General features: G+C 32.8%; 1 protein-coding gene across 4 annotated transcripts; it reads right to left on the bottom strand.

Annotated features, from left to right (window-relative positions):
* Window positions 1-125: 125 nt before the first annotated feature.
* LOC126762543 (prominin-like protein) lies at window positions 126-27,849 on the bottom strand. Of its 4 annotated transcripts, XR_007667478.1 has the most exons (18): window positions 27,719-27,849; window positions 14,670-15,435; window positions 13,463-13,607; window positions 13,193-13,321; window positions 12,766-12,953; window positions 12,511-12,675; window positions 12,276-12,400; window positions 11,412-11,435; window positions 11,119-11,284; window positions 10,861-11,030; window positions 10,668-10,777; window positions 10,497-10,601; window positions 9,561-10,419; window positions 9,370-9,491; window positions 8,739-8,789; window positions 7,678-7,818; window positions 7,234-7,351; window positions 4,441-4,628 (listed from the first exon to the last, which is right to left on the bottom strand). XR_007667478.1 is itself a non-coding variant. In XM_050479373.1 (17 exons), exons 2-17 carry the CDS (start codon window positions 15,019-15,021, stop codon window positions 4,517-4,519), a joined length of 2,964 nt encoding a protein of 987 aa, XP_050335330.1. In that variant the 5' UTR covers window positions 15,022-15,435; window positions 27,719-27,849; the 3' UTR covers window positions 126-4,516. The 4 variants fall into 4 exon arrangements, 3 of the variants coding, with proteins under 3 accessions (XP_050335330.1, XP_050335332.1, XP_050335331.1); XM_050479373.1 differs by lacking the exon at window positions 7,234-7,351 and having other exon boundaries at window positions 126-4,628; XM_050479375.1 differs by lacking the exons at window positions 7,234-7,351; window positions 8,739-8,789 and having other exon boundaries at window positions 126-4,628.

The raw sequence follows: 27,849 nt of genomic DNA, 5'->3' as shown, positions 1-27,849 counted from the left end.
TGTGTATGTGTGTGTGTGTTTGATTTTCTATTTTGCATTTTGCTTCTGGCATTGCATTTCGCAGAATTAGTTTAACTTTTTCTCCTCCCCCTGGCGTGCTTAACCACATTTATGTAAGTTACTACTATTTCTTGTTTTTCTTTTTGTTTTTGCATTGCAAATTCTATTTGTTGCAACAACTATGAGACATTTGCAAGTATTGTTTATGTCTTTATGTCACCAGCCGTTCACCACACATTTACGTTTACATTTTTTTCATTTGTCTTTTATCTAAAAGTGCATAGTTTATGTTTTCGAATGATTTGCATTAGAGTTTTTGAGTGATTTCAAGTAGCTAAGTTTGTATTTAAGTGAGTATGAGTTTGTAATGACAAAACTTTTTATACTAGATTTGCTGTCGCATGTGTAATTCATTTAATTTCAACTTCTCTGTGGACACACACTTACAAATATACGAGCAGGTGTCACGAGTAAAATGTGTTATTGAGGAGAAAGCAAACTGAAGGGGAGAAAATAGTATTATTTTTCTTTTTATATTTAAAGTTATATTGTGTATAATAGTAATATAATTTTTTTTCATTTTTTTATAGCACACTATAAAATATTTCTTCTACAATATTTTTATTATAAAAAAGACAAGTTTAAATCAAATCCAGTCACTTGAAATCGGTACGTTGCAGACAGACAAATTTACTTAAGTTTAAGTGAAAATTAAATGCGCACAACAAGTAACGGGACACTCGTCATGTTTCCTATAATAATCTCAATAAAGTTGTATATATATTTTATAGCAAGTATAATAAACATTTTGCTTGTCTTTTCATTTAATTATGACAATAGAACATTCATAAGTATATATTTCATGTGAGCATACCAATTTTTGTGTGTCTTTTGAACTAGAAAACAAAGTTAATATTGACACTGTAAACATTTTTGTTATTGTTTTTATTATTTTTTTTTTCTTCAAATTTATTTACTTATTACGCTTTTATTCATTTTCAGTTATTTAGCTTAACATATATAGCGTATAGTTTGTAAATATATGCCGCAAGTGTGTTTAATATTACATAATCATTTTGATAACATACAACAGTTGCGTTATTTAAAATGCATTTTTCGCATGGGTTCGTGTTCATTATATTTTTTTATATTCTTTACAACTTTTCTTGGACAAAATCTATTTTAGTTATTATTCAAGTATTATAATAATTTTTTGTTTAATTTTAAATGGCAGTTTAAAACCTTCCAACATGCTCCTTAAATGCTTACTGTATATTACCGCTTTCAAATAACTCGTTACGGTACTTTTGTTTAATTCTTTAATGTTTTTTGCAGGATTTTATTTGAAATTTTTTTATAATCTTCATTAATTTTTTTCCTCTGCATATTTTATAACCTTGAATTGTGTTTCAATAATTTGTGATTTCAAGGTTTTTATATTGTGTTAAATGGCGGAAAAAATAAACGCGGCAGTCATTTGAAAAAGCACCCGCATTTTTGTATTTACTACTTGAGCAATTTCATGCAAAACACAAAAAGTGAAAATTATTTATTTAAAATTGAAAAAAATATATATTATTTTCATAACTATTTAGCATGCTCACTCATTTTTAAAGCCAAACACTATGTTTTAACCCACGAAAACAACCTTAAAGTTTCCACTGATGTATCTTTACTTCTAGCACATAATTTTTTGGAGATTTTTAAAGAAAAATCAGCTGATTTGAAACAGCTGTTTGCAATTAGACTTTTGACTGCAGCTAACTTTTACTTTTTTTAAACTAAAAATTTTGAAAATATTTTTGTGAAGACTTAAAAACGAATTTACAGATCTTGTTTAAAAAAAATTATGAAGATTTATTATTCATTTTAACCTAAAAGTTTTGAAAATTTTTTTATAAAGACTTAAAAAACAATTTACATATCTTGTCTAAAAAAAAATATTATGAAGACCCAAAAGACAAACTAACACAATTCGATAAATTTTACACATTTTTAAAAAATTTGAAAATTTAAAATAACCAAATACACACACATACATAAAATATATGAGAAAAATTTAAAATTGCATCAGCAAACTTTTAGTGGAAATTAAGCAGCTGTTCTAAAATAACCTCAAATCTTCAAAGTTAAAATTATGCACATTGCGCTGTACGAATTTTTATTTGCACTCAGATATAAACATACAAGCTAGCTTCCCATTCCACTACGTATTTCTAATATTTTCGTCTAATTTTCTTTTACTTTCATCTTATTTTTTTTTTACTTTCCGTTTATTGTTTTTGCTTATAAATATCATCCTTAAAATTTACGACTGCTTTGTTTTTAATTTTTTTTTTATTTTTTAATTTTATTAATTATTATTAAATATTTGCTAATTGAAAACTTCAATTTCATGCACATTTTTTTCCTGCCCTCTTTTTAACTCGTCTCTCTCTCTTCCTCTCTCTCCATACACTAAAAATGCAATATACTTTAGGCGTATATAATAATATGCTCGCCGCTGTGTTATCTAAACACATATTTGAGTCGAAACAGCTTAGACTATGTTCACACGAGTCCTCTTTTGTCGCCCAAACCGATTTTTGTAGGCGAGGAGTGACAAGGCGCGTGCTCGGATGGCACTTTATGTTCTGGTGCGTAAGAGCTCGCTACTAAACTACTAAATTCCATTCATAGTTGCAAAAGCGCTCGGTTTCAAATTAATATTTACATTATGTTCGGAAATTTGAATTTTAACATCTATTTTTTGTACATAATATGCAAATATGTAAGTTGAAAACACATAACACAATAAAAGTTATTTAAAAAAGAGTGAATAAGAATAAAAATCAGTTTACCAACAATTTTTGTGTGCACCATGATATGAGAAAATGCAGAAAATTGTTCAACTGAAGTTTGTCGGACTCATGTGACGATTTCAAACGCGATTTTGCCAATAATGAGCGACAAAAGAGTGCTCGTGTGAACGCAGTCTTAGAAACGTCTTTTATATTTCCTGCAGTTTTGCAACTCTTTCAAGTTTTAGCTGCTATTGTTATAATATTATGCTTCAGCATGCCTTATACCACCTTAACTCACTTTTAAATGCAACATTTTTCTTGGAAATTCTACAATTATTTGCTACGCTTGCCAACATATTGCTTTCTTGCTTATGGGCTGCAGCAAACTCCTCCCAAATATGCGTTTTCCGGCTACATACTTAACAAACTACAACTTTTGTGACATTTATTATTGCAAAAAGCAACGCTGCGCATTAATATTGCTAAGAAAATAAAGAAAATCCCATTTTTAAACTTAATGTAAAAAATGATGTGCTTGCAACGTCGATGTGTCGTCTACAGCATTTTCATTTATTTTGTAAATATAAAAAACATTTGGTTGTAATAATTAAAAAATTCGTTCATTTCATTATAAATGGTTCATTTCACAATTCAAATTGTTATTATTTCTTTTTTTTTTCTTTGCTTGTACATTTATGTATACATAAATATAGTATATTTTTAAAATCTAACACACTTGCAATTAATTGAATGGTGTACACATACAGTTTATATAAATGCTTATAATAAAATTTATGAATTCAATATTAATATTATTATTTATTTTCATTATATTACTAAAATTGAAATACACGAATCGTGGCATGTTTAAAAATAACGTTGTGTGTGTGTGTGTCTGAGTACCTAGGTAAATATATATATATGTAGCTAATGAGACATGAACTCATCAACTCATTAAAAGTGTTTACAAAATCTAACAAATACAGTCTCATTTCACATATACAATACATACACATATATATTTTTGAATAACACTTCAATATAAAACTAACTAAAATACTTGAGATTATCGAAACGATTTTCGAGTATCTACTACATATGTGTGTATGGGTGTCGGGGGCGCTGGAATGAAAATGCATAATGGCTGTGTTTTTATTTTCGTTTTTTTCTCCTTTGTTTTCTTTTTTGCTTTATATATTTATGTAGCTATAACTTTTCCACACGCTTTTCGGTTTTTGAAACCAACAGTATTTTTATGTGCAATCAAGAAAATGTTTTCACTTGTTTTTTGTAAGTTCTTTAATGTTCTTTTTTTTATTATTCGCTAAAATATGCTTCGTTTTTGATTGTTTGTTTATATTTTTTGAGAGTAGAAAAACTGTTGTGTTGTGGGCAAGTGTGCCGCGGCTGCCGCAATCAATTTGAATTCCACAAGTTTTTCAAAGTAGCAAAATCAAAAACAAATGCGTTTTAGAAAATACGCTATTAATAACTTTTGGACGCACGCAATGTGCACCTCATGCCACATTATTAATTTGTTATTGTTGCTGGGAGTCGTCTCGCGCCTCCGCTGCAACGGCACAGGCATTTCACAAGTGTTCAATTTGTCTCTGCTCACTGCTTTTGTTGTTATTGCATTTGTTGCTTATGTTTATGTTGTTGTTGTTGTTGGTGCTTGCTTTCTTTGCTTGTTTGTTGGCGACATTTTAAAAATGTATCTCAATCTGTATTACTTAGTCTTGCTCCGTGGCACCCGGATAGTAATATGGCGGTGGGCGTTCGTACTCGGAGGCAGGTGGTGCCATTGGTGGATTCTGGTATCTCGGTGGGCCGCCATCCCAATGCCTGCAAAAGGTAGACGCAAAAGAAAACATATTTGAGTAACAACTTTATTCGAAATTCCAAAAAACACACACATATGTACATAGATATTTATACAGTTTTATTTGGAGCAAGAAAATGAAACACAAACTTATGAGTTGCAGCGTGTCTGCAGCTAGATGTAAGTGGCAGTGGCGAAGAATGTTTGAAATGTTAAATATTAGTCATCGTGTGCGTGTCGTTTTTTGTTTTGCGACACATACATACATACATATATGCGTTGCTATAAGCAGAACTGACAGTCAAGTAGTAAAATGTTAATACAAAAAGCCTTAAAGTGACAGTTTACAAATACATTAAGGCTTACGCTAGGCAATTTATTGTGGCAGAATGAAAAATGCTTTGTCTAATGTTGATACTAATGTCTAGTGTTAGTTTAAGCGCATATTTGAAATCAAATATTTGCTTATTTTTGACGCAAAAGCGCGTATATTTTGATGATGATGATGATGTGGTGGTGAGCGGATGATGATGATTCGTGGACACGTGAGGAAGAGTATTTATTATGTTTGTACAGTAAGATTTCTTACAGGCTGCTAAAAAAACGTGGACTAGTCTAGTTTTTGGACTATATTTAAATCTAGAAACTAATGCGTTGACAGGAATGTATAAAAATTGTAGATAATTTCAGCGTTGAGTACAAATAATATTATATTAAAAGACGTAACAAAAATAAAATATTTTGCTTATTAAACATAAATTCAGTAAGTGCAGTTGAGCTGCCCTAACTCGACTTAGAGAGACTTCAAGTTATGGAAGTGATTTTGTAAAAAGATTATCTTTTTTTGTAAACTCAAGAGTTCCAGTTATGGAGTACTTCGAGTTATATAAGTTCGAGTTATGGAAATTCAACTGTTTATGAATATTTAAAAAAAGAAAAAAATACTGAAACACAATTTTTATTATTTTAGCTTAAAATACAGTCGGCTTCGACAAATAATATATTTTTTGGACTAACTGCAGAATTTAATGGTTAAACTTAAAGCATTTAGACTAAGTCTCATTTTGTGAAATTATAAATATAGCAAAAATCTATGTTAAGACGACACTCCGAAACCGCTAAATTTAATACACTTATATTTAAAAAGGAAGTATATATTTACGCTATAAAATAAATTTGAAGTATTCTGAACTTAATTTTTAAATCTTTGTTAATTATTTTATTTTTTTTTAATTGGTTTTAATTTTTTTTTAGTTTTTGTTTTATTTTTTTTTAACTTTTTTTTATACATTTTTTTTATTTTTATTTATTTTTTTTTATTATTTTATATTATACATATAAGAAACAGCTTTTAAGTTAACTTAAAGTTCTGGTATCATTTCCTTATTAAGGGACAAGAACTAAAAAAAAAATACGTTAAATTCGGTTGTACCGAAAGTAAAATACCCTCCACAAATAAAAAAAACAAGTTTTCCATTCAAAGACTTGATTTTGATCAAACAGATGTGCATTGAAGCCGAACGGTCATCAGAGGGTAGAGGGCATCAAAGACACATATTTGTTCAAAAATTAAGCCGGCCATAATTTTACGGTCAATGTGGACAGTTATATTGGCAACAGGTCCAAAATATTTAACACCGCTGGACTATTTTTTGTGAGGTTATGTGACATCGCTTGTCTGCACAGATAAAACCGAGACGATTGACAACTTCACTTGCACAAAATTATTTTGAAAACATAATGACAAAGCCTTATATTTAAAAAAAAAAAGAAATCGTTACTATTATATGCGTTTTATTTCTTCGTACAAGTCTAAAAAAACACAGTCGAGATATTTTAGGCTTCATCTACGGGAAAAAACAAATTCGTTGCAGTGGTGAAAGATTTTTTAACGCCGTTAGTGTGAAGAATACTTAACTTTTTTCTTCAAAAAGTTTGTGTATTTTTAAAATATGCTCAAATATATACATACATACGGATTCATTGATACGGATATTTTTTTTTAATTCCTAAAAATCGCCTATTTGAGGCTGACACAGGTGTACCCCGTAATACGTATAAAAATGCAGATTTTGACTTAAAGAACAACACTAAATTGACTATAACTACAACCGATTAGTTTTTACCTGTTATTAGCCAATTAATTAAAAAATTACGATTTTTAAATGTGAATTTCCATTTTTCAAAACCTTGTTCAACTAAAAACAAAACGGATTTGCAAAATTTTGTGTTTTCCGAAACGTCAGTTCTCATAAATTTTTCAACTCAATTTGTTTCGGCATAACGGTTGTACAAATGTGCATAGCGGTAATGAAAAAATAACAGAAATATTAATAAAAAAAATTAAAACAGTTATAAAAGTGACTTGCTGAATTAAATGAAGTGTTGTTCTAACCACAAATACCATAATTTCAAAAGAAATGTACTTTTTGAGTCCAAAATTAATGATTAGCAATAAGTGTACGTATGTTTGTATGTGGCAAGCTCGCGTAAGCATTAGTAATAGCAGAAATAGAAAGAAAAAAGCAGAATTGTTAGAAACTAAGCATATTCATTTGAATGTTTCGCACGCCGGGTACGGAACGTATAAGACACTCAAAGAAAAACATTTTAAATTAACCAACGCACCACTATAACATCATCATCGAAAAATCATCACCAACGTCAGTGTTATAGAACCTAATAGAAACCATCGCCCATCAATGATCTTGGCCTCGTATCAACAGAGCCAACAATACACTTAGCTCTAAGGAAATTAAGATAAAAAAATAAAAATATTTAAATACCAAAAAATTACGAAATAATAAGCAACTAACATACTAAATTATTAAATATGTAAATGCCGTACACGAGCATACAGAGCAAAAAAACATTACAGTTATGCATAGCAAATTAGCACTAAGTCAGCTGTTTAGTATGACAGCAGCCATTTGGAAGTTTATTATTTAACTATATTTGTAAACATTAGCTGGTATAAGCGCACAACAATATTATTTGCATAAATTTATGCATTCATCAATTATGTATATAAAGAAGTAAGCGGAAAGAAATGCGTTTAAGTTTAACACTTACTTGGGTGCCATGTCGCTGTAACGCGTGTCACGCACACCGACTGTTGGTGGCACACCGTGCGCCGTGGAAGCGACTGGATCCTCGTAGTATTCACGACCGCGTCGACGGTCTTTATTCTTTCGGCGCTTGTTCTTTGGCCCACTATAAAAAGTTAAAATGAAAGTGTATAGTTTTTTTCGCAAACAAACGCAAGAAATATGTGTTTAAATTATAAATAAAAACGAAAAAAGCTTTCAAGCTAAAAGAAACAAAATAAAAAATTTTAAAAATTTTAGCTAAAAAATATCTTGTTATTCAAGTTAATAAAATATTTATTAATAGTAGCTTCTAATGAAAAATACGATGGAAATCAATTATAGAGATACGATTTTCATGGTTTCAATGTAGGTAATAGTTAAAAAAATATATTGGCTGCAAGCTAATTTCGTTCGAAATGATTGAATATTTAATTTTAAAATGAAATTTGAATTCACTTTTTCAAAGAAGTGGTCTACGAAAGTTCTAAATTTCATTGAACTCCAATATGGCATAAATAAAATTGATTAGAATTAGATACATGACTAGTTGTTGTTGTAAAAAAATCCAAAAATATTCTTTCAGTCTCAAGGCATATTGCTTCAATATAAGTCCTTGAAGAGGAGCATAATATATGGTTGATTTTTCCACATGCTGCTTTACTATATTGTAGGTATTCTTTCTAACAAGCGTATTAACATAACCTAAAACCTACATTTTTATTTTGTTAAAAAATAAAAGAAATTCTGAGCACTTGCTTGCTTGCTGTTCTTTCCCCTAACTCAATACAACATTGAAAATTTTATTATATAAAATAACAGCATTCAAAAAACAAAAAATAACCTCAAATTTTTAATACATAGAACTTGGATTATAAAAATTAAATTTTATTTCATATGATACAAAAAACTATATGCCAAATAAAATTAGACGAACAAAGGACAAAATCACGATATATACAAAAACAAAAAATTATACAGAAAAACTAAAGCGACAAATGTAATTAATATGTATTAAAAAGTTGATATATTGAATGATTCACTTACTTTGCCAATGGAATATGATCACGTTCACTATATGCGTCATACAAATACTCCCTGAAAATTGGTAGTTGCAAAATTTTTATCAAATGTAAGACACAAACATTATGAAAAGCAGTGGGCATGCAAGAGAGGACAGTTAAAAGGTGAATTAGAAGTCAAAAATAATATTAATAAAGAGTTTTAGTTTGGTAGTTTCTTTTATTTTAGTAAATACATAAATATTTTAATTTTTTTTATATTTAAAGTATGAATAGCTAAATACATGCTACAAAACTAAAAAAGGAATAGTAAAAAAATATTATTTTCTTAATTTTTTTTGTTTACTTCTAATTGAAATATTATAGTAGTTATAAATATCAATTTTACACTAAGAAAAATATGATTTAATTATAATAAATATATAACAAAAGTTAGTTGGTGAGTTTTTCACTAGATTTTTTTATAATAAGGGAGTTAAAAGGGTTTAATAAAACCTAAAATAAAATTATTCTTTTGTTAATATATTAAAATAAAATAACAAAAAGTTAGTATGAAAAGCTTAGCTTATTGTTTTGAAGTGCATATAAAAGGAACGGCATTATTATATACAAATATTCGCTACATATTAGGATTTTGTGTAAGCTTTGGCACTTACGATTCCACTAGTGGACCGGGATATGGGTCAGACTTCTGATATAAACTAGCCAATTTGACTGCCACCAGCAGCGTTGGCAAAAAGAGTACAACACACAAAGCGGCACCAGACCAGAATCCATTCTACAAAGAAGAGCATAAAAAGCGTTATTGGAATTTTATACTTAAAAATGTCTAACTACCAGCGCTTACCAATGGATCTACAATAGCACTACATAATCCCACCACACCAGAGTCATAGACATTCGCTAGTGGCGCACATAAGCCAATTTTCTTCTCCACTGCCACCACAACCATTCTCAAGTAGTTCTCTATTTCGCTGGCAAAATAGTGCGTCAAATTTACTGCGGTATTCTTAACGAATTGTCGTCCGTCCACGCGGAAGAATAACTGTGCACGCTCAATCTCACTGACCAACAACGGTATGGATTCGTGGAATGGACGATCCTTATAGCGCAAACTATGATCTAAGTCACTGGCAAGCCGTATAAGTTCCACCGATTGATTCTTCATTGGTATTACCCAGTTTTGTTCGTAGGTCTCCAAATGCAATGCCTGATTGCGCAGACTAACCTGCACATCTTTCATATCCTCACTTTTGTCGATTTTCTTCGCGGTCTGACGCAATTCTTGAGCAATTTCTGTTAACGAATGTTTTGTGATGGTGTCGTTCAGATTGTCTATATATTGGGCGGAGTCGAAATTCTTCAATGCGGAATCGGCCAAATTGAGTATGCGTTGTTTATCCTCGGCACTTAAAATCTCGATATCGCTGTCGTCAAATGATATGCCATCTACCAGATCGTCTAGTGTCTGATTGATTTTATATTGTGCTGGATAATCGTTAATTTCGTGAATGTCAATGCGATTATGTATGTGCAACACTTCGTAGATCGTTTGATTGCGTTGGCAGGCGGTGATCACGTGTGAAATGCGCAGTGGTGGTAAACCACCCGAGGTCGGTTTGCCTTTGTTTTGCGGTGGATAAAGCACATTATTTAAGTCGATCGAATTGTCGAATTGTGCGAATATTTCGTCATTTTGAGGGTCCCTAAAATAAAATTGGAAAAAATGTTAACAAACGCATATTTTTTTCATGTTTATAAACAAGCTAAGAGGCTGACTTACTTTAATGGAAGACATACGCCGCGATAGGCGATTAGACCGATCAAAAAGTGCACCAGTGTTACCAAAGCAATCAAAGACATAAAGAGGAAAATCAGCGCTACAGCCCTGTGTAGAGAAAAAAATCTTGTCACAAAATATATATGTATTAAGATTGTGTGCTCTGCCACTTACATCATCAAGAAACGTGAGCCTGAGCCCTTATTGCAGCAGTCATCGCCATAACCGTCCGGCCGTTTGCCACAAATGCCGCACAACAAAGCAGCCACCACACAAAGCAAAATCTGCCAAAATTTAAAAAATCATAACATTTATTTTTATATGAATAATAAACACAAAAAGTTAACAATTCAGCCGTGTAACTCACCAGTAACAATATTGAGCATACAGCGATGCCAAAGTAAAAGCGATATGGTCCATATTCTTCTAAATAGTCATCGGCTACGCCGGTGTACTTTTTAGTATTGTCTTTAATAACTTGAGAAAGTTTGTTAAGCTCCAATTTGATTTCGTTTGAGGCGTGTTGGAAAGCATGACCTACGAAAGAAAAAGGTGTTAATTAGCAAACAAGGCATGAGTAATGCTTGAGAGTGTTTTGAGTTGTTGTTAAATCACACACACACACCTGCTTTATTTATGGAATCAATGATTTTTGGTGTATATTTTGCAATTGTTGTATTGAGATGTGCGCGCATTTGGTTCAGTATATCACGTCCACGCTTGCCAGCCGAGGCTATGTCCTTACTTATCAAGTTATCCAAATTGTCGATGATTTCTGTTACATCCGGAAGCTGAGGAAATTTTAAGGCATTGATGATTATTTAAATTTATGTTCAAATGTACACATAACTGTGCTTTTAGAATAGTTGGTACATATTTATATAATTATGTATTTAGTTTGCTTTTAAAATTGTTTACCTTCGGAAAGTATCGGTCTACCATCTGATAGCATTAAAATAGACATATTTTGGTATTAAAATTTTGAGCAAAAAAGTATTCTTCAAATTCAAAGATATATTTTAGATACATTACTAATATTTTTTACCAAATAAAGATGAAATAAAAAATATAAATATTTATAACTATTTAAAAAAATCATATTTTTTTATTTAAAAATTATCTGACTGATTTTGTTTTATTTAGAACAATATTTAAGTGAATTTAATTTAAAAAAATAATAGAGCTTATATTTCATTAAAAAATATATACTTTTTATTGACATAACCTTACAAAACTTAATATTCTTTAATTGCTACATGTTTTCATATTTATAAAAAAATTAAAATTAACTGATTAAAATTTGTTTTTATACAAAATTGGTCTGATTGAATTCGCAGTAAAAAATTTTAATTCTATATATTTATTAGGAAAATATTTGAGCCAAATCAATTAACAATATAGTAATAAAAAAATGTATTTTGAATTATTATTAAAATAAGTTTTGCTCAAAAAATTTATAAAATTTAATATTTATTTAATATTTTTTCCATTGTTAGATGTTATTTTTATAAAAAAAAAATATAAAAAATGCAAATAATACAGAAAACTCCTAGTGTCAAATATAACTCCAAAAAATAACACTGTAAGCAGTAAATAAATATAAATTCGTTGCATTTCCATGCATATACATATGTATATTTGTATTTGTAACTTATTTACTTCATTATTATTATTTTATTATTTTATTATTTTTTTAATATTATATTTTTAAATTTTTTAATAATTTTTAATTTTTTGTCTTTTACTAAAGTTTACTAAGGTTTTTTATATTCTCTCGCTTACCTGATCGTAGTGTATACCGTTAGCATCTAGCTTTCCAATCTCATACTTGTTGAGCACATCCTGACATGCTTTGTTGTTGCATTTGGTCAGCATAACCAATAAATCACGCTTTACGCCACGCAAGCCTTATAAATAAGTAGAAATCCATTATTTTATTAATTTTTATTATACATATTTACATATATAGAAAATGCATATATACAAAAAGGCAAATAACAGTACAAACACAACATACCATCGCTTAACTGTGAAGCGTAGACGCGCAAATCGTTGGTGATGCTCTTCATCTTCTGTAATTTTAATCTAAGCTCTGGCAGTTTTTCAAGAAAGTCTGTTAGATAGATGAGCGAAACAGCCATCGATTTCTGCTCCAACTCTTTTATGATGAAACTCGATGTTTCTGCATAAAAAAAAAATTAAAATAAAATAAAATTTTTCATTTTTTTATAGAAAATGTTGAACTCTTTCATAAGCAAGATAAGAAAATTACCGCGCATAATATTGTCCAGCTGAATTGACAATTGTTTGTAGTTCGTGATGAGCACGTGATCGACCTGTTCCGATGTGGATTCCAGAAATTTGCGCGTGTCAACGCTGGCATCACGTACACGATTTGTGCTGTTCTCAATACCCTGTTGCATATAACTGTTCGTTGCGAATGTGACTATAACACCGAAACTGTAGACGGGCGAAAGAAATGCATACAAAACGCAAAAAGTTAGCGAAAATAAATACGGTGGGCAGGTTTACAGGAAATGTAAGCCACTCAACACAATACATTTCTTCCGCTCAAGTATTATATTTACATGCTTTGTAATAAATGTGTAGGCATGTTTGTTTGCTTGCCATGTTTACTTGTAAATAATGGTTGTGTGGTGTTTAGAAATGTGTGCTACAATTAAATATACGCTACTTACAGCAAACCTGTTGCCAATATTATAAGCAAGAATCCCAAGAACACACGGCGACAGGTGTCGTGTTTCTTGTCAAACGGCTCCGAGCGTCCACCACAAGCACCAGCGCAGCGACAACAGCAAAAGCATAAACTATTTGAGGGGAAAGGCGCAAAAAGACATTTTACTTAGTGAGAACGCTTTGAAAGTTCTTATTTTTGTATTTTCATGTATAGTTTAACTAGAATTTTTAAGAGTATGTATGTACATATGTAAGTATGTATATATGCTTACCCAACAACTGGCATTGTAACAATTAGCAGGCCAACGAGCAAGACAATTAGCCATATTAACCAATAATGTTTGACTAAATCAATCCATTCATTGCGTTCGACTTTCGGACCGAATTCTATATCGTTTTCCTTGACTACGAGGTAACCTATAAGAAATGTAGAAATTGGTTTAGTAATTAAATTAATATTTTTTAAGACAACAAATTATATCAAAATTGGACATTTTTATAGTTCGTCTAACGGTTATGGCGGGTTTTTAAATAAATACGCTAAAAAGTAGACAGATAGGGTCAGTAAGTGACGCCATACTTTTTCCCGTTCTTTTGACATTTCTCTTCAGTAAGGGTTGCCGTTTTATCTTAGAAAGAAATACGATCCAATAACGATCCAAATTATGAAAACTTACTACCGAAATTCGGAGACAGTGGCCTTAACTTTAAGAGCGCTACATCCAATTTATGGTTGTCATAATCGTCCTGTCAGATCAACTATTGAGCGTCTAGTGGAAAAATCCACAGGCACAGTACAAAATGTTCCCGTGCCAGTGAGACAGTACTATGTTCGAGAATATTGCTTCCGCTAGCGCATCAATTGAGAAAAACCCGAATCAGTCTCTCACACGTCGTTCTCAAAAGTTGGGCATCTCTGTGACGTCGTTATGGTGAATTTGGTGGGCGGCGTCATTAGGCCGTACATCTTCCGTGATGATCAAGACCGGCACGTTACTGTGAATGGGAATCGTTCAATGATAATCGAATATTTTTGGACCGAATTAGATGATATGGACTTGGAAAATATGTGTTTCCAACAGGACGGCGCCACAAGCCACACAGCGAATATCACAATTGATTTATTGAAAATCAAGTGTTATCTCACGAAATAACCCAGTCAATTCTCCTAAGAAGTAGTTAAGGTCGCAACAGTCAAAATTTGTTGTTGTATGGAATCTTTTGTAGTGTACCCTTTGTTGCCTCAGTCCAACCGAAATTAACCTTTTTTCTTATTTTTATAAAAATTCGTTATAAATATTTCCTATTTACATATACATATATATGTATATATAAATAAATGTATATATGTATTATATATTTTAAGCACTTTCACACTTTTCCAATTTGGGAAAATATCTAATGCTCGATATTCTACACAAACTTCGCCCTCCCGCACTTGTTTCTAATTATAAATAATTTAACTCAGCATTCGCTCACCTTCTGGCAGTGGATGTTCACCGGTGAAGAACCAAATAATTTTATGTGTGATTTCGTAAAGTGGCTGCATGCCACGCGCATTATAGGCGGTTGAACTGACGTACGTGACATTTTTGTTCCATTCCGCGTAGTTTGTCGGCTTGAGATTCAACTCGTTGCCCAAATCGAACGCTTGCGTTTGGCTGGCCCAAGTGCTCAAGGCCAAGAGCACAAAAAGCGCACTCCAGCCGGAGATATGGCAACGTGTATGATCACTGGTATGGCGCTGCACTGTGCGATTGCCGGCTTGCATTGGCATTTTCACAGCTTTTGCATTTGTGGTTCTCAGTGTTTTTATTGTTTTTTGGTGCATTTTATGATCTTCGTATGTTTGTTGCAATTTCAGCGGGAGAAAGTGTAAAACAATCACTTTATTTGCTTGTTGTATTTAAAACATGAATCCTTTGGTGTTTTGTTTCGGTTGGTTGTTATTGTTGTTATTGTTGTTTATGATTTTTCACTACAATGAGCAAATGCAAATTTTCAATACGACCTTTTCCGACGCTCTTGATTTGCTACATTTGTATGTTGTTGTTGTTGTTATTGTTGTTTTTGTAGGTATTCCGTGCAATTGATTCGCAAGTGCATGTGTGATTCAATGACTGTCTGACTATACGTATGACTGACTGATTGATAGCTTATGTTGCTGTAGATTTGGCACACACGAACAATGGATGCGCTCGGTATTTGCCGTTACGCTTCAGCAATTAACAACAAATTGCAAGTGCTGCAAAGAAATGAAGAGGAAAATCAGTTATTAATTAAATTCATTCGTTTACAGCAACCAATGAAATAATAAACTAATCACGTTTGTTTGTATGTATGTGTGGGTGTGTAGATAGTACCGGTACTTATGAGCTTACAATGTATTTCTAGTGGTGATGCACACCAGTCTCAAGTGTCTCTTTAAATTTCAACGCGACACAATTCAAAATAAAAAACCACGACACACACACACACCCACACAACGACTGGGCGCAATATGATTTGTTGTTGTGTCATTGCATTAGTAACTTTTAAGCGGAATTTATTCGTAATAAATTTGAGAGGAATTTTTACATTTAAATTTCTTTGAAGAAACTGATAACAAATGCAATGGGCAAAACCAACAAATAAGAAAGTTTCGAATTCGGCCGAAACCAAATAATGATAAGGAGTTATTCGCTTTCAGTGAAGATTGTGAAGTCATCCGTGAAAAACTTGCGTCATGCGAATCGTTCATCCAACTCTGACGATAACATAGAAAACATTGAAAAAAAAGTGAAAAGTCGTCGTGTTGGCATCAGTGAAATAGCAGAGGATCTGTACAACTGTAGTTGATGGACACAATACATTTTCGTTAATGCTTTGACTAAGACTTCGAAACCGTCCAACAATTTAGCCAATGGCGTTCCAAGAATGAGCTGAAATCGAAAAAATCGAAATTTAGTGAAAGCACAGGCCATCCCAGACAAGGCAATATTGTAAGTCCGGGTCAAATTTGATCATTTAGTATTTTTTTATTAAGCATAACTTCGCTAAGAATAAATTTCTCGTAGTGGTGAGTGGTGCAAATTCGTTCTTTTTCTCTGGATTTTTAATGTGATTCAACAGTCAGTTAGCTGCATTATTTTATAAAGTCGGGTCATTGCAATTATATTTCAAAAACAAAAAGAATAACCACTTATTGTTAGGGAGTTTTCGATATTCAGACATAATAATTAGCAGTTTTAAACAGAAATCATAATATTTGTTTTTACATATTCCGACAGTTTATACCTTTAAAAATAACATACTAAAATTTGAAATGAATATTCGAAATATTTTTTAGGTTATGGCCTTTCAAAGCACAGCCGCTCAGTTCTCGAAATAGCATATTCGAATTTGCTGCAAGGATTACTCGGAGACAAATTATCTGATCAAGATCACTATCAAGTTTTTTTAACATGTCCGGTTTATAGATCTCTCTCTCTCTCACCTGCCAGTTTTGTGATCTAATCAAAAATCCAATTTTAGTAGCAGAAAAAAAAAAATTTTACTGTGTATTCTTAAAATAACAAACACGGGAACATTTTGTACTGAGCTTGTGGATTCTAAATTTTCCACTAGAAGCTCAATTATTGATCTGACACGACGATTATGACGACCATAAATTGGACGTAGCGTTCTTAAAGTTGTGGCCACTGACTCCAAATTTCGGCAGTAAATTTTATTAATTTCGACTCGATGTTGGATCAGATATACGGATTACATGATGAAATGACAAACCTTACTGAAGAGAAATGTTAAAAGTGTGGGAAAAAATATGCCATCGTTTCCTATGTTATACAATTTTCAAAAACACTTGATCCTGTAGTTTTTTTTTACTTTTCAAATATTTTACAATGTAATTTGATGAATGTTATAAGGAATTTGCCCTGCGTGAAAAAACAATTCGACAGTGGTTTTCCAGGCAAGTATTAAGGGGTTATATGGGTTTACGGGTTTCAAAAAAATATGAGTTTTTATTGTGTTATTAAATTATAAAACACCAATAGAATATTGTCCTAAATTTTGAAGTTGATTCGAGTAATAGTTCGGGGGATATAGCCTTGAGAACTTGTACGCTCGAGTTTAGCTAGGCTAAGTGCTCCGTCTTTAAACTCGTTTTTCCTGGAACTGTGTTTTTAAAGTCGGTTGGCAAGATTTCTCTAGAACTACTCAACTGATCTTCATGAAATTTTACACACGTGTCTGAGAAACAATTGTTAAGGCTTTGGTTGAAGTATTTTTTTTCGATTACAACAATTTGAAAAAAAAAATATCGCAAAATTTTCACTGAAATTTTCCTTTTTTTTTGTAAAAATTTGTGCAAAAATACAATTTTCAGTTTTTTTTCTTTGTCTAAGTTCTAAGTTAAGGTTTCAACTAAAACACGTATTTTTTCACTTTAGCTGATCCTGTAAGGAGGGATCACCGGAAGGAAATGGCGTCGCAATGGCTGAGTTTATAATTTATTTATTTTTTCCAAAAATTTCAGAATTTTTTTGTTAATAGTGTATGTTTGTGAGAATAAAAAATTCTAATAAAATATTTCATTTTTTATATGAGAAAAAATGTTTTGAAAAAGGCTTGTTTTTTACGAGGGAACCCATGTAACCCCTTAATATAAATTGACCTACAAAGTGCTTCCGCATTTAATATATTTTCTGGATCTGCCCTCTAGTGACTATTTACTGTTCTCACATCTCAAGAGAATGGTCGCTGGAAACATATATTGAAGGACGCATTTTGATGGAAAAAGTTTTTATAACTTCTTTAAGAACATCTCTTTAAAATTACTGATAATAAAAATACCCTCATACTCATCATATGATGCAATAAAGACACATACACACATGCACATATAGCTTTGCCAGCAGCAGATGAAACAAGCAACAATTTTATTGTCTTGTTTACTCGGTAAACAACAACAAACGGGGTGATTCCCTGAGAGACCGGCGCATAATATGCGTAATAAAGGTAAAAAATACAAGCTTCTGTAAATATTTGCGCACACATTTTGTAACTGTAAGTGAGTTTGATGGAAAGCGATTCATAAACACGCGTTTAAGAGCGTAATTATGCGTCAGAATGAGCAATAACACAAAAAAGGCGCCTACACCTATTCTCCTGCATATAAATATTTCGGCAAGCACACCGTCCGCTTGACTTTGGCGGCTAATTAAGTTATGCATTGTCTATATATGCAAGTGTGCTTGTATGTGGTTAAAAGTCACAGCTTCAATTCAGTAACAAACGCATCGTAATTCAAATATGTAAATGTAATAGTAGAAATATGTAAATTCACCCACATGAATATATGTAGATATGCAAGTATGTGTGCTCATAGTTGGTGTCATTCACATTGAGGAATAACTACTTTAAAATTGTCACCAATAAAATTGCTCCCTATTGTTGAACCTGAATGAATCACTTAAAAAACGGCAACGCATACACACACAAGTACACGCTCACACATAGAAGTACCAGCCGAACGTACATCCATACATATACCATACTTAGATACAACAATTGAAATAATCATCAACGGGAAAAAAGTTCATTAGTAGTGTAGCCACTCTCTTTCATTTATCTTTGTGGTTGCAGAAATTGTGGTTTCACACATACATACATATGTATGTACATATGTAGAAGCATAAAGGGGATTTCAAAAAGGGCATTGCATGACTTTACTTTAATTTTGATGCGAACTTAATATTAATCTGAAATTAGAAATCAAATGACTTTTCATACTTAAATCGGTATCTCGAATAGTTTTTGAGTTACAGTCTTCTAAAGTGTAGCCGCTCAGCACAACAAGCTACATAAATTTATCTTTAAACGCGTTTTCTTCAAAACTACAATTTTCAAATTTGTTGGAGTGATAAGTTAGGTCGGGTTAGGTAAATAGGCTGATATTCGCGAGACCATCTATAACCCCAATTGGGGTTGCTAGGGACGCTTGTCCGTTGTGATCCCCAGAACTCATAAGTGTGGATCAAAAAGACGGTCGCAAATCTACAAAGCACCTAGAGTCAGATTTATTGAGCTGACTAAATCTACTCCAGCCAAGTGCTGGTTGCTGACCAACACTTACTGAACTTGCGCGAGGCCCATAGATCCAGTGCTCAAGTACACGAAGACAGGGGAACCTCCTCGTTCCCATCCTAGTGGTATTTAGGTAAGGGTACCCTTTCTAGCGAGCACATTGGCTTTGCGGTTTTCCGCATCTGTGCCCAGACACCCAGACAAGTTTAATTTGGAAGAAACTTAATGCTACAGCTAATGGGGTCATTCACTCCTTGACTAGCTCACTGTTAGCTACTTCGTTGAAATATATAATTATCCTAATTTGACCTTTCATTATCTGATCAAAAATCAAAATTCGGCGGGTCGAAAACGATCAAAATTTTAGGTAAAATTTAACTTCGTTTTTTTAAATCTTAATTTTTTCCATTTCATTTTTGTTCGATCATAGGTCTTTGTTAGACACAATACCTGCTAGCAGAGAATTTTTTTAGGTTTCATCCACGAAGAAGACCGAAATCACTGCCGCAGTGGAGGACCTTTTTTTTTGCTCAAAACTTAGAAATGCGTCCTTATTGGCAAACCATGTAGTACATATTTGTATATAATTACTTTAGGGTATGTTGATTTATTTGAAAATGCTAAATTTGAAACTAAATGTTAGGTAAATTTCCACTGAATCAAACACAAACAAAATTGTTGCCACATCTAACAAATAGTTGTATAAATCAAATAGCCAGATTGGAAAAGACTTTAAATTATGTTATAGCCTTGACAGACGGCAGCGTTAATCCGGATTAACTGCGCACTTAATCAGATCCAAATTTGTAGGTGACAGACGGCTGCTATGCGAGTTTGAAACTCTCATAAACAGCTCATTGTCCTTTTTATAATATTTTCAATGAAAATTGATAGAAGATAAACATTACGGTTGTTAGCCGACCAATTTTTACCAAACCATTTTTTATTACAAAAACATATAAACACATTATTTTTAAAACTGCATCATAACATAGAAGTTTTATTGATATTATATTGAGAATTTGATAAACAGCTGTCGGGGTTGCTTGTATTTCATTCACAATAGATGAAAATTGGCCATTTTTAACAATGTTGCCAACGAAAATCTCACAAACTCCCTAAAATTTTGAGAGTTATTTTTGGATTCAGCAACGGATTTAGCTGTGGTAACTCCTAAATTAATCCCGAAAAATGCAAGAATTGCTCGCGATCTTAGGTCTATTATGCCCTCTCCTAAATCACAAAGACTCACCTAGCCCCAGCATATTGATAAAGTCCAATATTCTGCAGCGTGCAGTGGCCAGTGTAAAATGGGTAAAACTCAGGTTGGTCGAGTGTATCTCTAGGGAGTTTGATCGCATATTTCAACCTGCTGAAAAGTTCAGTGGAGGAGACTGCTTTAAGTGCCGCTTGACTATCGCTAATGGTCATACGTTATTCGTTGCGATAGTTGCGTTGGAGGTTTATCTCTATGCACCGACTTATAGCAAAGACTTCTGCCTAAAAATTGCTCGGAAAAACTTCCCCTGGGTATGGAGAGTTTGGTGCGTTTTCCTGCGACCCCTGCACCGATTCCCTCCGACGTTTTCGAGCCGTCAGTGTGCCACTTGGTCGTACTATCCCTAAGCAATAGCTCCAGAGTGGGATCATTCCATTCAGCATTGCTGCCAAGGGTAACCTTAAACTTCTTGGTGAAGGGCCAATGGTATACTACCGCTTAGCTCTTTCATCCGCTATGATGAGATTATCTCTGCCACACCCTTCTGCTGTCATTTATAGCAGTGTGTGATTGGTTACCTGACCGGATCATTAGATGAAGCCGTGTGAGCTCAAGCATGACTTGAAGCTTTAGATATTCTCCCATATAACACATCACTTTATATGCCATCCCACTTGAGGTAATTGGATGATGAGATGTGATCATCGGACTTTACTTTATATTGGCATGCAAAGTAAAATTTAATGTAAGTAACGCCCAAATAAAAGCAACATTTACAGATTCTATTCAAAAGTAGTAAAATCATTGACTAACTTAAATAAAATTGTAGGTGTTTTGAGAGCTTAAAATATACCATATATTAAAATATATTTTTTGGATTTCGCATTGCATAGTTTACATAATATTCAATATTTTTATCTCTTTTTATTTCAGTAAGATATTTATGTCTAAGTCGAAATGGATAATTGTTTAAGGTAAGTCATACCAATGACCAGCAAATAATCAGGTCATCCTAATGTATTTCAGCTTACCGACATTTTTAGATATAAATGGTCAGCTTCGAAGCAGACAATACGCACATTTATGACACTGTGACACTGCATATGAGTTGTGTTATTATTAATTTATCATTTGCTTCCTGAAAAGTTACAAAAAAAACATGAATACATAGAAGCATGTGTTCGAACCTGCTCTCTCGTTGGGTCGCAAACGATTGCAACCATATATACATACATATATGGTACATACATTCACACTCGAATCGAAGGGAGAAAGAAAGGCTCAAATTAGTGGTTTTTGCTCAGCAAATTGATGAAATGAAAACGCAACTAATTGAATGTTTCACATTTGCAACGAGATTGCGAACACACATGAGCAACCCTACGAAGGGTGTGGTGCGAACTTTTATTATTCATTTTTCAGTTTTTATTATTTTTTTTTTTTAACCAGAAAGAGTTTGCGTAAAACCGAAAGAAGTGATAAACACTTTTTTGAAATGATTTCAATGCCGGCAACGATCGCAATAAAACCTTTGTTGAAAGGAAAATTTTATCATCAGCACATTTCCAAAGCTTACACATCCATCATATGATTCAGTTACAGTTTTGAACTTATTAGTAAAAGAGTTGTTATCGGCAATTAAAGCAGAAAAACAAATTTATTTAGTGAACTCATACGTCAATCACAAATTAAAAAAATAAATAAATAAATATTAAAACAAAGAAAGGAAACTACGCTGCTTAAGCCCGAGGAGATACATCCGTTTTTTAATTAAAAATTATCGTTGACTAATTAATTATATTCCAAGAATTTATATCCGTTATATTAGAATTTTATTTACTATGCACACATATTTTCATACATACATATACACAAACCATACTTGTCGATTGATAAACAAATAAAGTGGATGCGACTCTACTCTTGATAACCGAATAAAGCACTTTCAATAATTAAACAAACAAATTGTTTATCTCGGCTGTTCACAGTCAAAATGTAGCGTACAATAACGGCATTTTCCTATAACAACAATATAATTAAAATAAGCCAAATATACGTAATGCAAGAAATTGAAAAATACATGTGAATCCAGTTTTTGTTAACTAACACACCCACGCTGAAGAGCTGAATTTGAGAAAGACTCGCATCTTCAAGGTGAAATTTCATAACTTATTTTCCTGTGCTACACTCAGATTGGCATAAAACTCGTGACTAATTTTTTGGGCAACAGCTAGTCAAATTTAACCATGAATATTTCTCTAAGAAAGCGTGCTTACGGTAATAAAAAATTTTGTTTTAACAGCGTAAAATCTACTAATAAAGGATGATGCATTTAAAGATTCCCTACTTCTTTAAAGAAAAACCCCAAACCTCAAATTTAATGGCGAATGTTTATTATTATTCGAAATAACATTTTTTGGCATTTATTTTTTTAAGATTATCTCTTTCAAATGTTGGCCGCGGCTACGGCTCAGATGGTTCATCCGTTGAGTTCAACTTTCGATGACTCGTTCAAGCACTTCGACTGATAACTGTCGAATGACTCGCGTGATGTTTTGCTTCAAGGCCTGAATCGAAGCGGGGTTGTCCGCAAAGACTTAAGATTTTACATATCCTCGCAGGAAAAAGTCTAAAGGTGTGATATCAAACGATCCAAAACGTTAAATTATCTGTTCACCCAAATATTCTCTCAATAAACCCATTGATTAATGCGATGTATGGGAAGTGGCGCCGTATTGTTGAACTCAATTGTCGCCGAAATCACGAGCTTCAATTTCAAGCATCAAATAGTCGGTTTTTTTTTTTTTTGGCGCAATAACGGTCGCCATTGACGGTACGTTCTCACCGGCATTGTATTTGAAGAAATATGGGCCGATGGAATCATCGAATTTTTTAAATTCAAGAGCTGCCATTTCAACCAGAAAAAACAACGGTGCGTGCTGTGGTTTGTAACGGTCGCCATTGAAGGTTACGTTCTCACCGGCATTGTATTTGAAGAGATATAGGCCGATGGAATCATCCTGCCTTCTTCAGTTGTTGTTGTTGTTGTTGTTGTAAAGGGTACCTAATACCCGTTGGATTGGTGAGGTTAAGATAAGTTGTCGTCGACGTCAACCAACGGAAAGCCGAAGAAACGTGCTGTTTTGACGGGTTCGAAAGTTGTCAGATGAGTAGGGTTAGCAGGGCATGCAAAGAGGTGGCCAGTGTCATGCGGGGGCTCATTGCACGCTGAACATATATTTGGGATCACGGGTTCACTTCTGGATAAGTAGATAAATTTAACCTGCTACAGTAACCAGAACGAAGTTGCGCAAGGGTCACTCTCATTTCTCGCGGCAACTCGAACTCTTCATATGCAATGGGTGGTGTTTTGACTCCAAGTACGCCATTCAATGAAAGTGAGTCGGTGAAGGTGTTGATGGCTCCACTTTGCTTGTCGGAAGTTTGTTGCGTCCGAAGTCTGGTCGGCGTGCTGTCTAATGTCGTCGATGTAATTGAGGAATGACCTCTTCATGTTCCTAAGAGCCGGTTCCGCTTTAAGCAATTGACTGCAGGGGTGATTTCTGCGAAAGCATCACAGCAGGAACTGCGTGGAAAGGAGTTCATTATGCTCCTAAACTGGGAGCATACGGGCCTCACTATGTAGATGTTCAATAGGCAACCTGTCGGGGTCCGGAGTGCAGTATTCTGACAAGTCTGAAGCTTCCTCGTCTGCGTTCCACTGCATCCAGGTTTATAGAGTCATCGATGTTTCCTGCTGGAAAACTCTTTAGAGTATAAAAGAGAATTTGGAGTACTGAAGAGCAAGTCCTACTTTAGCAATCTTTTTATATAAGTTTGTATATATGTATATTTAATAGCAGTATCAATTCAAGTAAAAGCTATACCGTTAGTAGAAAATAGATTGGCATATGTGACATTCACACATTCTTTTATGCGGTCGTCTTCACAAACAAAGACACGGGAATGGGCACAACAACGCATAGATATGAAGAACGATCTAAAAGATAACTGTGTTGAAAGTTGTTTTTGTTGATAACATGTAACAACGCTAGATGGCGAAATCAGACGCAAGAAGACAAGGTTACTCACCAGAAGTCAAACCAAGCATCGCGATTGTATTGTGAACTGAACTTGTTCAAGAATTGAAGAAAATGGCAAACAGCAAAATACAATGCCAAAGTGGAGAATAGAATAATAGCAATGAAAGCAGAATGTTCATCAAGAATAATGTATCTTTATAAATAAATAGTACATGTGTTGGCTTATGTGTGCACAATAAATAGCAGACTGGCGAGTTTTAAAAGATACAAGACCAAATTAATGCAATATGTTATTATAATTCATATAAAGCTGCATGCATACGTGTACACATACTATTTCTTTGTGCATAAGTATGTAAAGGTTAAAACGCAACGGCTGCTGAATGTAACAAAAAAACCGTATGCATTCGTACACTTTCAAAAAACAACATAACTTCGTTCATATGAAGACAATTTTAGGCGTGTGTGTGTGTCTATTAAATACAGTCTTAAAGAAAAATCATGCACACACAGTAACCAGTCGACTTGGGAATTATCGTTAATTAAGGCAACACATGTACCACAGATGAATCATAGCCGCCAATTTGCCTTTTGTTTATTAAAAACGTTTAAAGAAATAGACGTCACCGCGGTACTAAGCTAACAACACATGAATAACATGAATACCAGTAGTTTGTACATATGTTTGTAGACATACATATGTATCTATATGCTGAAAGGAGTACGCTCAAACATACATACATATGTACATATTTATTTAGGTAAACTAGTTGCTCATATTATATGTGGCGGGTTCTTAAATTGCTTCAAAAAAATATAATACCGCAGTAATAAAAATGTATTCAAAAATTTATTATGATTCCTACCAATAAAATTACTGGAAAGGCCTTAATTCTTAAACTAAACGTCAGAGTTGCTTAAAAGTATATATAAATGATCAGCGTGACGAGCTAAGTTGATTTAATCTGTATACATACATATATGCGAACTAGTTTTTGAGATACCCATCTGAAGTTCTGCAAACGTCTTTTCTTTTCCAAGAAGATGCTCATTTGTAAGAACCGCCAATATCGGACCGTTATAGCTTATAGCCATACAAGCAGAATGATCGGAATCAAGTGTTTGCCTGCAAAACTTAGCGAATCGGATTACCGATCAGAATGGAGACATTTTAAGGAATCTTTTGTGTTTGTGAATAGTATTATAGCTGGGCCTATGTGATTCGTTGTGACTGAGTAAGGGCACAATAGAACTTAAGTGGAGGCGCATGCCTCAATTAATTCTATCGATCTATGCTGAGGAAGGGTAGGGAAAGAAAATATAATATATATTTTTTCGCATGTTACTATTAAAAATCTTATCAGACACCCCTAAATAAAAACAATTTCTCCAAGTAAGTATGATCTCTAAATTGTATTGGGAAGGTTTTCCGCCACTCAGTTTTATATTTTTTTGTAACTTTTTTATTTAAAGCATTTTACCGGAAAACACTAAATCATTATTGGATTTGAAATGATCAATTGTAAAAATGCACCTTTGTATTAAATTTCATTCTGATATCTCAAAAACGAATATGTACATACGTACAACACTACTAACTTACAACTATTTATATGTTTATATGGTTTATTATCATAAGTATATTTAGGAAAATATGAGGCACACCTTAATAGCAGAAACTTTTATCACCATTTGCCCAATTTTTTATTTTTAAAAATTATAGCATACAATTTTGATTAACCTAAATTAATTATAAATTCACAGTAAAATACTTAAGATAAGATAATCTATAGCTTTCAAGAAGACGACCTCTCTGACACAATTTAGATTCAGGGCAGTAAATATGTATGTGCTTAAAAGTAATTTATAGAAATGTACATATGTATGTGTTTGTGTTGTCGGCAAATTTACATGTTGATTTTGATTTTCTTTTTCGGCGGTTTTAATTTTATATATTCTTAATCTGGAAAATCTCCTCTATCCAACCGTACCCTTTTAAGCCTGAAATACTAAACCCATCCAATTAAATGATGGGTCATAAAATAGAAGACACAATTATTTTTGATTTATTAAATTTTAAATACATCATAAATCGCTTAATCCGTAGATATGCAATAACTGCTCAGTTGCTGATCGCTCTGATTTGGATTGACATGTTAAATATTTTTTTGTTTATTTTAGGTTCTTATCAAAACTCTTCGAATCAGAAACAAACAAGTTGATTTTATTGTGTTTACAGTAGTAAACATTTGCAAACATTAGCTTTATTTCTAGACAGTGGAGATATCAACTATGGATAAAGCGCTGCTTGCTTACACACACACAAATCTTGTGCGTGCATATGTATTTCCGTTTATTCCGAGGATATGGCATAGAGCTGTTCCACTCTCACACAATTCGCTTATTGTGAGTCTTGGCGAGAATAAAGTGGCAAAGATACGAGCACACTATGCCACTGGGACGAGACTGCGGTTTAATATCAATATCATTAATTCATTTGGAAAAACACTAAGAGCTTAAATGCAGATTTCTTAGGTAAATAATTTTCTAATCAAGAATAGAAATCACATTATTTTTTAGTTTTATAGAAATTAGTCAGAAAACATTTTATGTATTTTTGTTACCATAAAACTTATTAGAAAAACCAAAATATTAGAAACTGTCCACATGTAGACACCCAGCTATGAATGAACTAAAGTCTCGTTAAAAACACAAAGAAATAAAGATAGAACCAAATAAAGATTAAAAATATCATAAACCTAGCGGATGTGTGTGCCCACTAATGTTTTACAGATGACTTTTTTTCTTGAATATTTTTTAATACACAGTTGTAGTCTTAGCTGGGGGTCAATAAAATTTCAAGTACGTTCGGTAACTTAACACAATTAATTTTACATATATTCACATAATCTCAATTCTGCAGATTAAACAACATTCTCACACGTTTTGCTATTACATTTAATCACATATTATTTGTTTAAAACTTGTGCGTTTTTCGTGCAACATTAATTCACTTCATTGCTTTGATTGTTTACTAAAACACCAAATAGGGGAAAAATCAATTTGCATATGTATTGTTAGCAACGACAATGCAAACAATACCGAAAAACACTATTCTAATTAAGCTAAACTATTTTCCACAATATTTTGATCACAGAGATTCAATTCACATATAATGCATTTGAATATTTATGATTCACCTTTTGTCTTAAACCATTCTTTTTATTTCCAATAAATAGTAGTTTACACAAGAAACTTTCACATCCGCGCCGCGGAAAACACCCACATTACTCTCCGAAAATCGGAAAAAACGTCTTCCCCAACCGAAGCA

Source organism: Bactrocera neohumeralis, chromosome 6 (assembly GCF_024586455.1).
Source record: "Bactrocera neohumeralis isolate Rockhampton chromosome 6, APGP_CSIRO_Bneo_wtdbg2-racon-allhic-juicebox.fasta_v2, whole genome shotgun sequence".
Lineage (NCBI taxonomy): Eukaryota > Metazoa > Arthropoda > Insecta > Diptera > Tephritidae > Bactrocera > Bactrocera neohumeralis.
The sequence above is the reverse complement of the archived record's forward strand: the minus strand, read 5'-3'. Positions and strand labels throughout refer to the sequence as shown.

Bases quoted from the DNA above. Each gene is read 5' to 3' on its own strand.
- LOC126762543 (XM_050479373.1), bottom strand. From the start codon at position 15,021: ATGCACCAAAAAACAATAAAAACACTGAGAACCACAAATGCAAAAGCT. The intron at 13,322-13,462 runs GTAAGCATATAT...CCCCTCAAATAG, and splicing joins GTTACAATGCCAGTTGTTGG to TTTATGCTTTTGCTGTTGTC. The intron at 10,778-10,860 runs GTGAGTTACACG...AAATTTTGGCAG, and splicing joins TATGCTCAATATTGTTACTG to ATTTTGCTTTGTGTGGTGGC.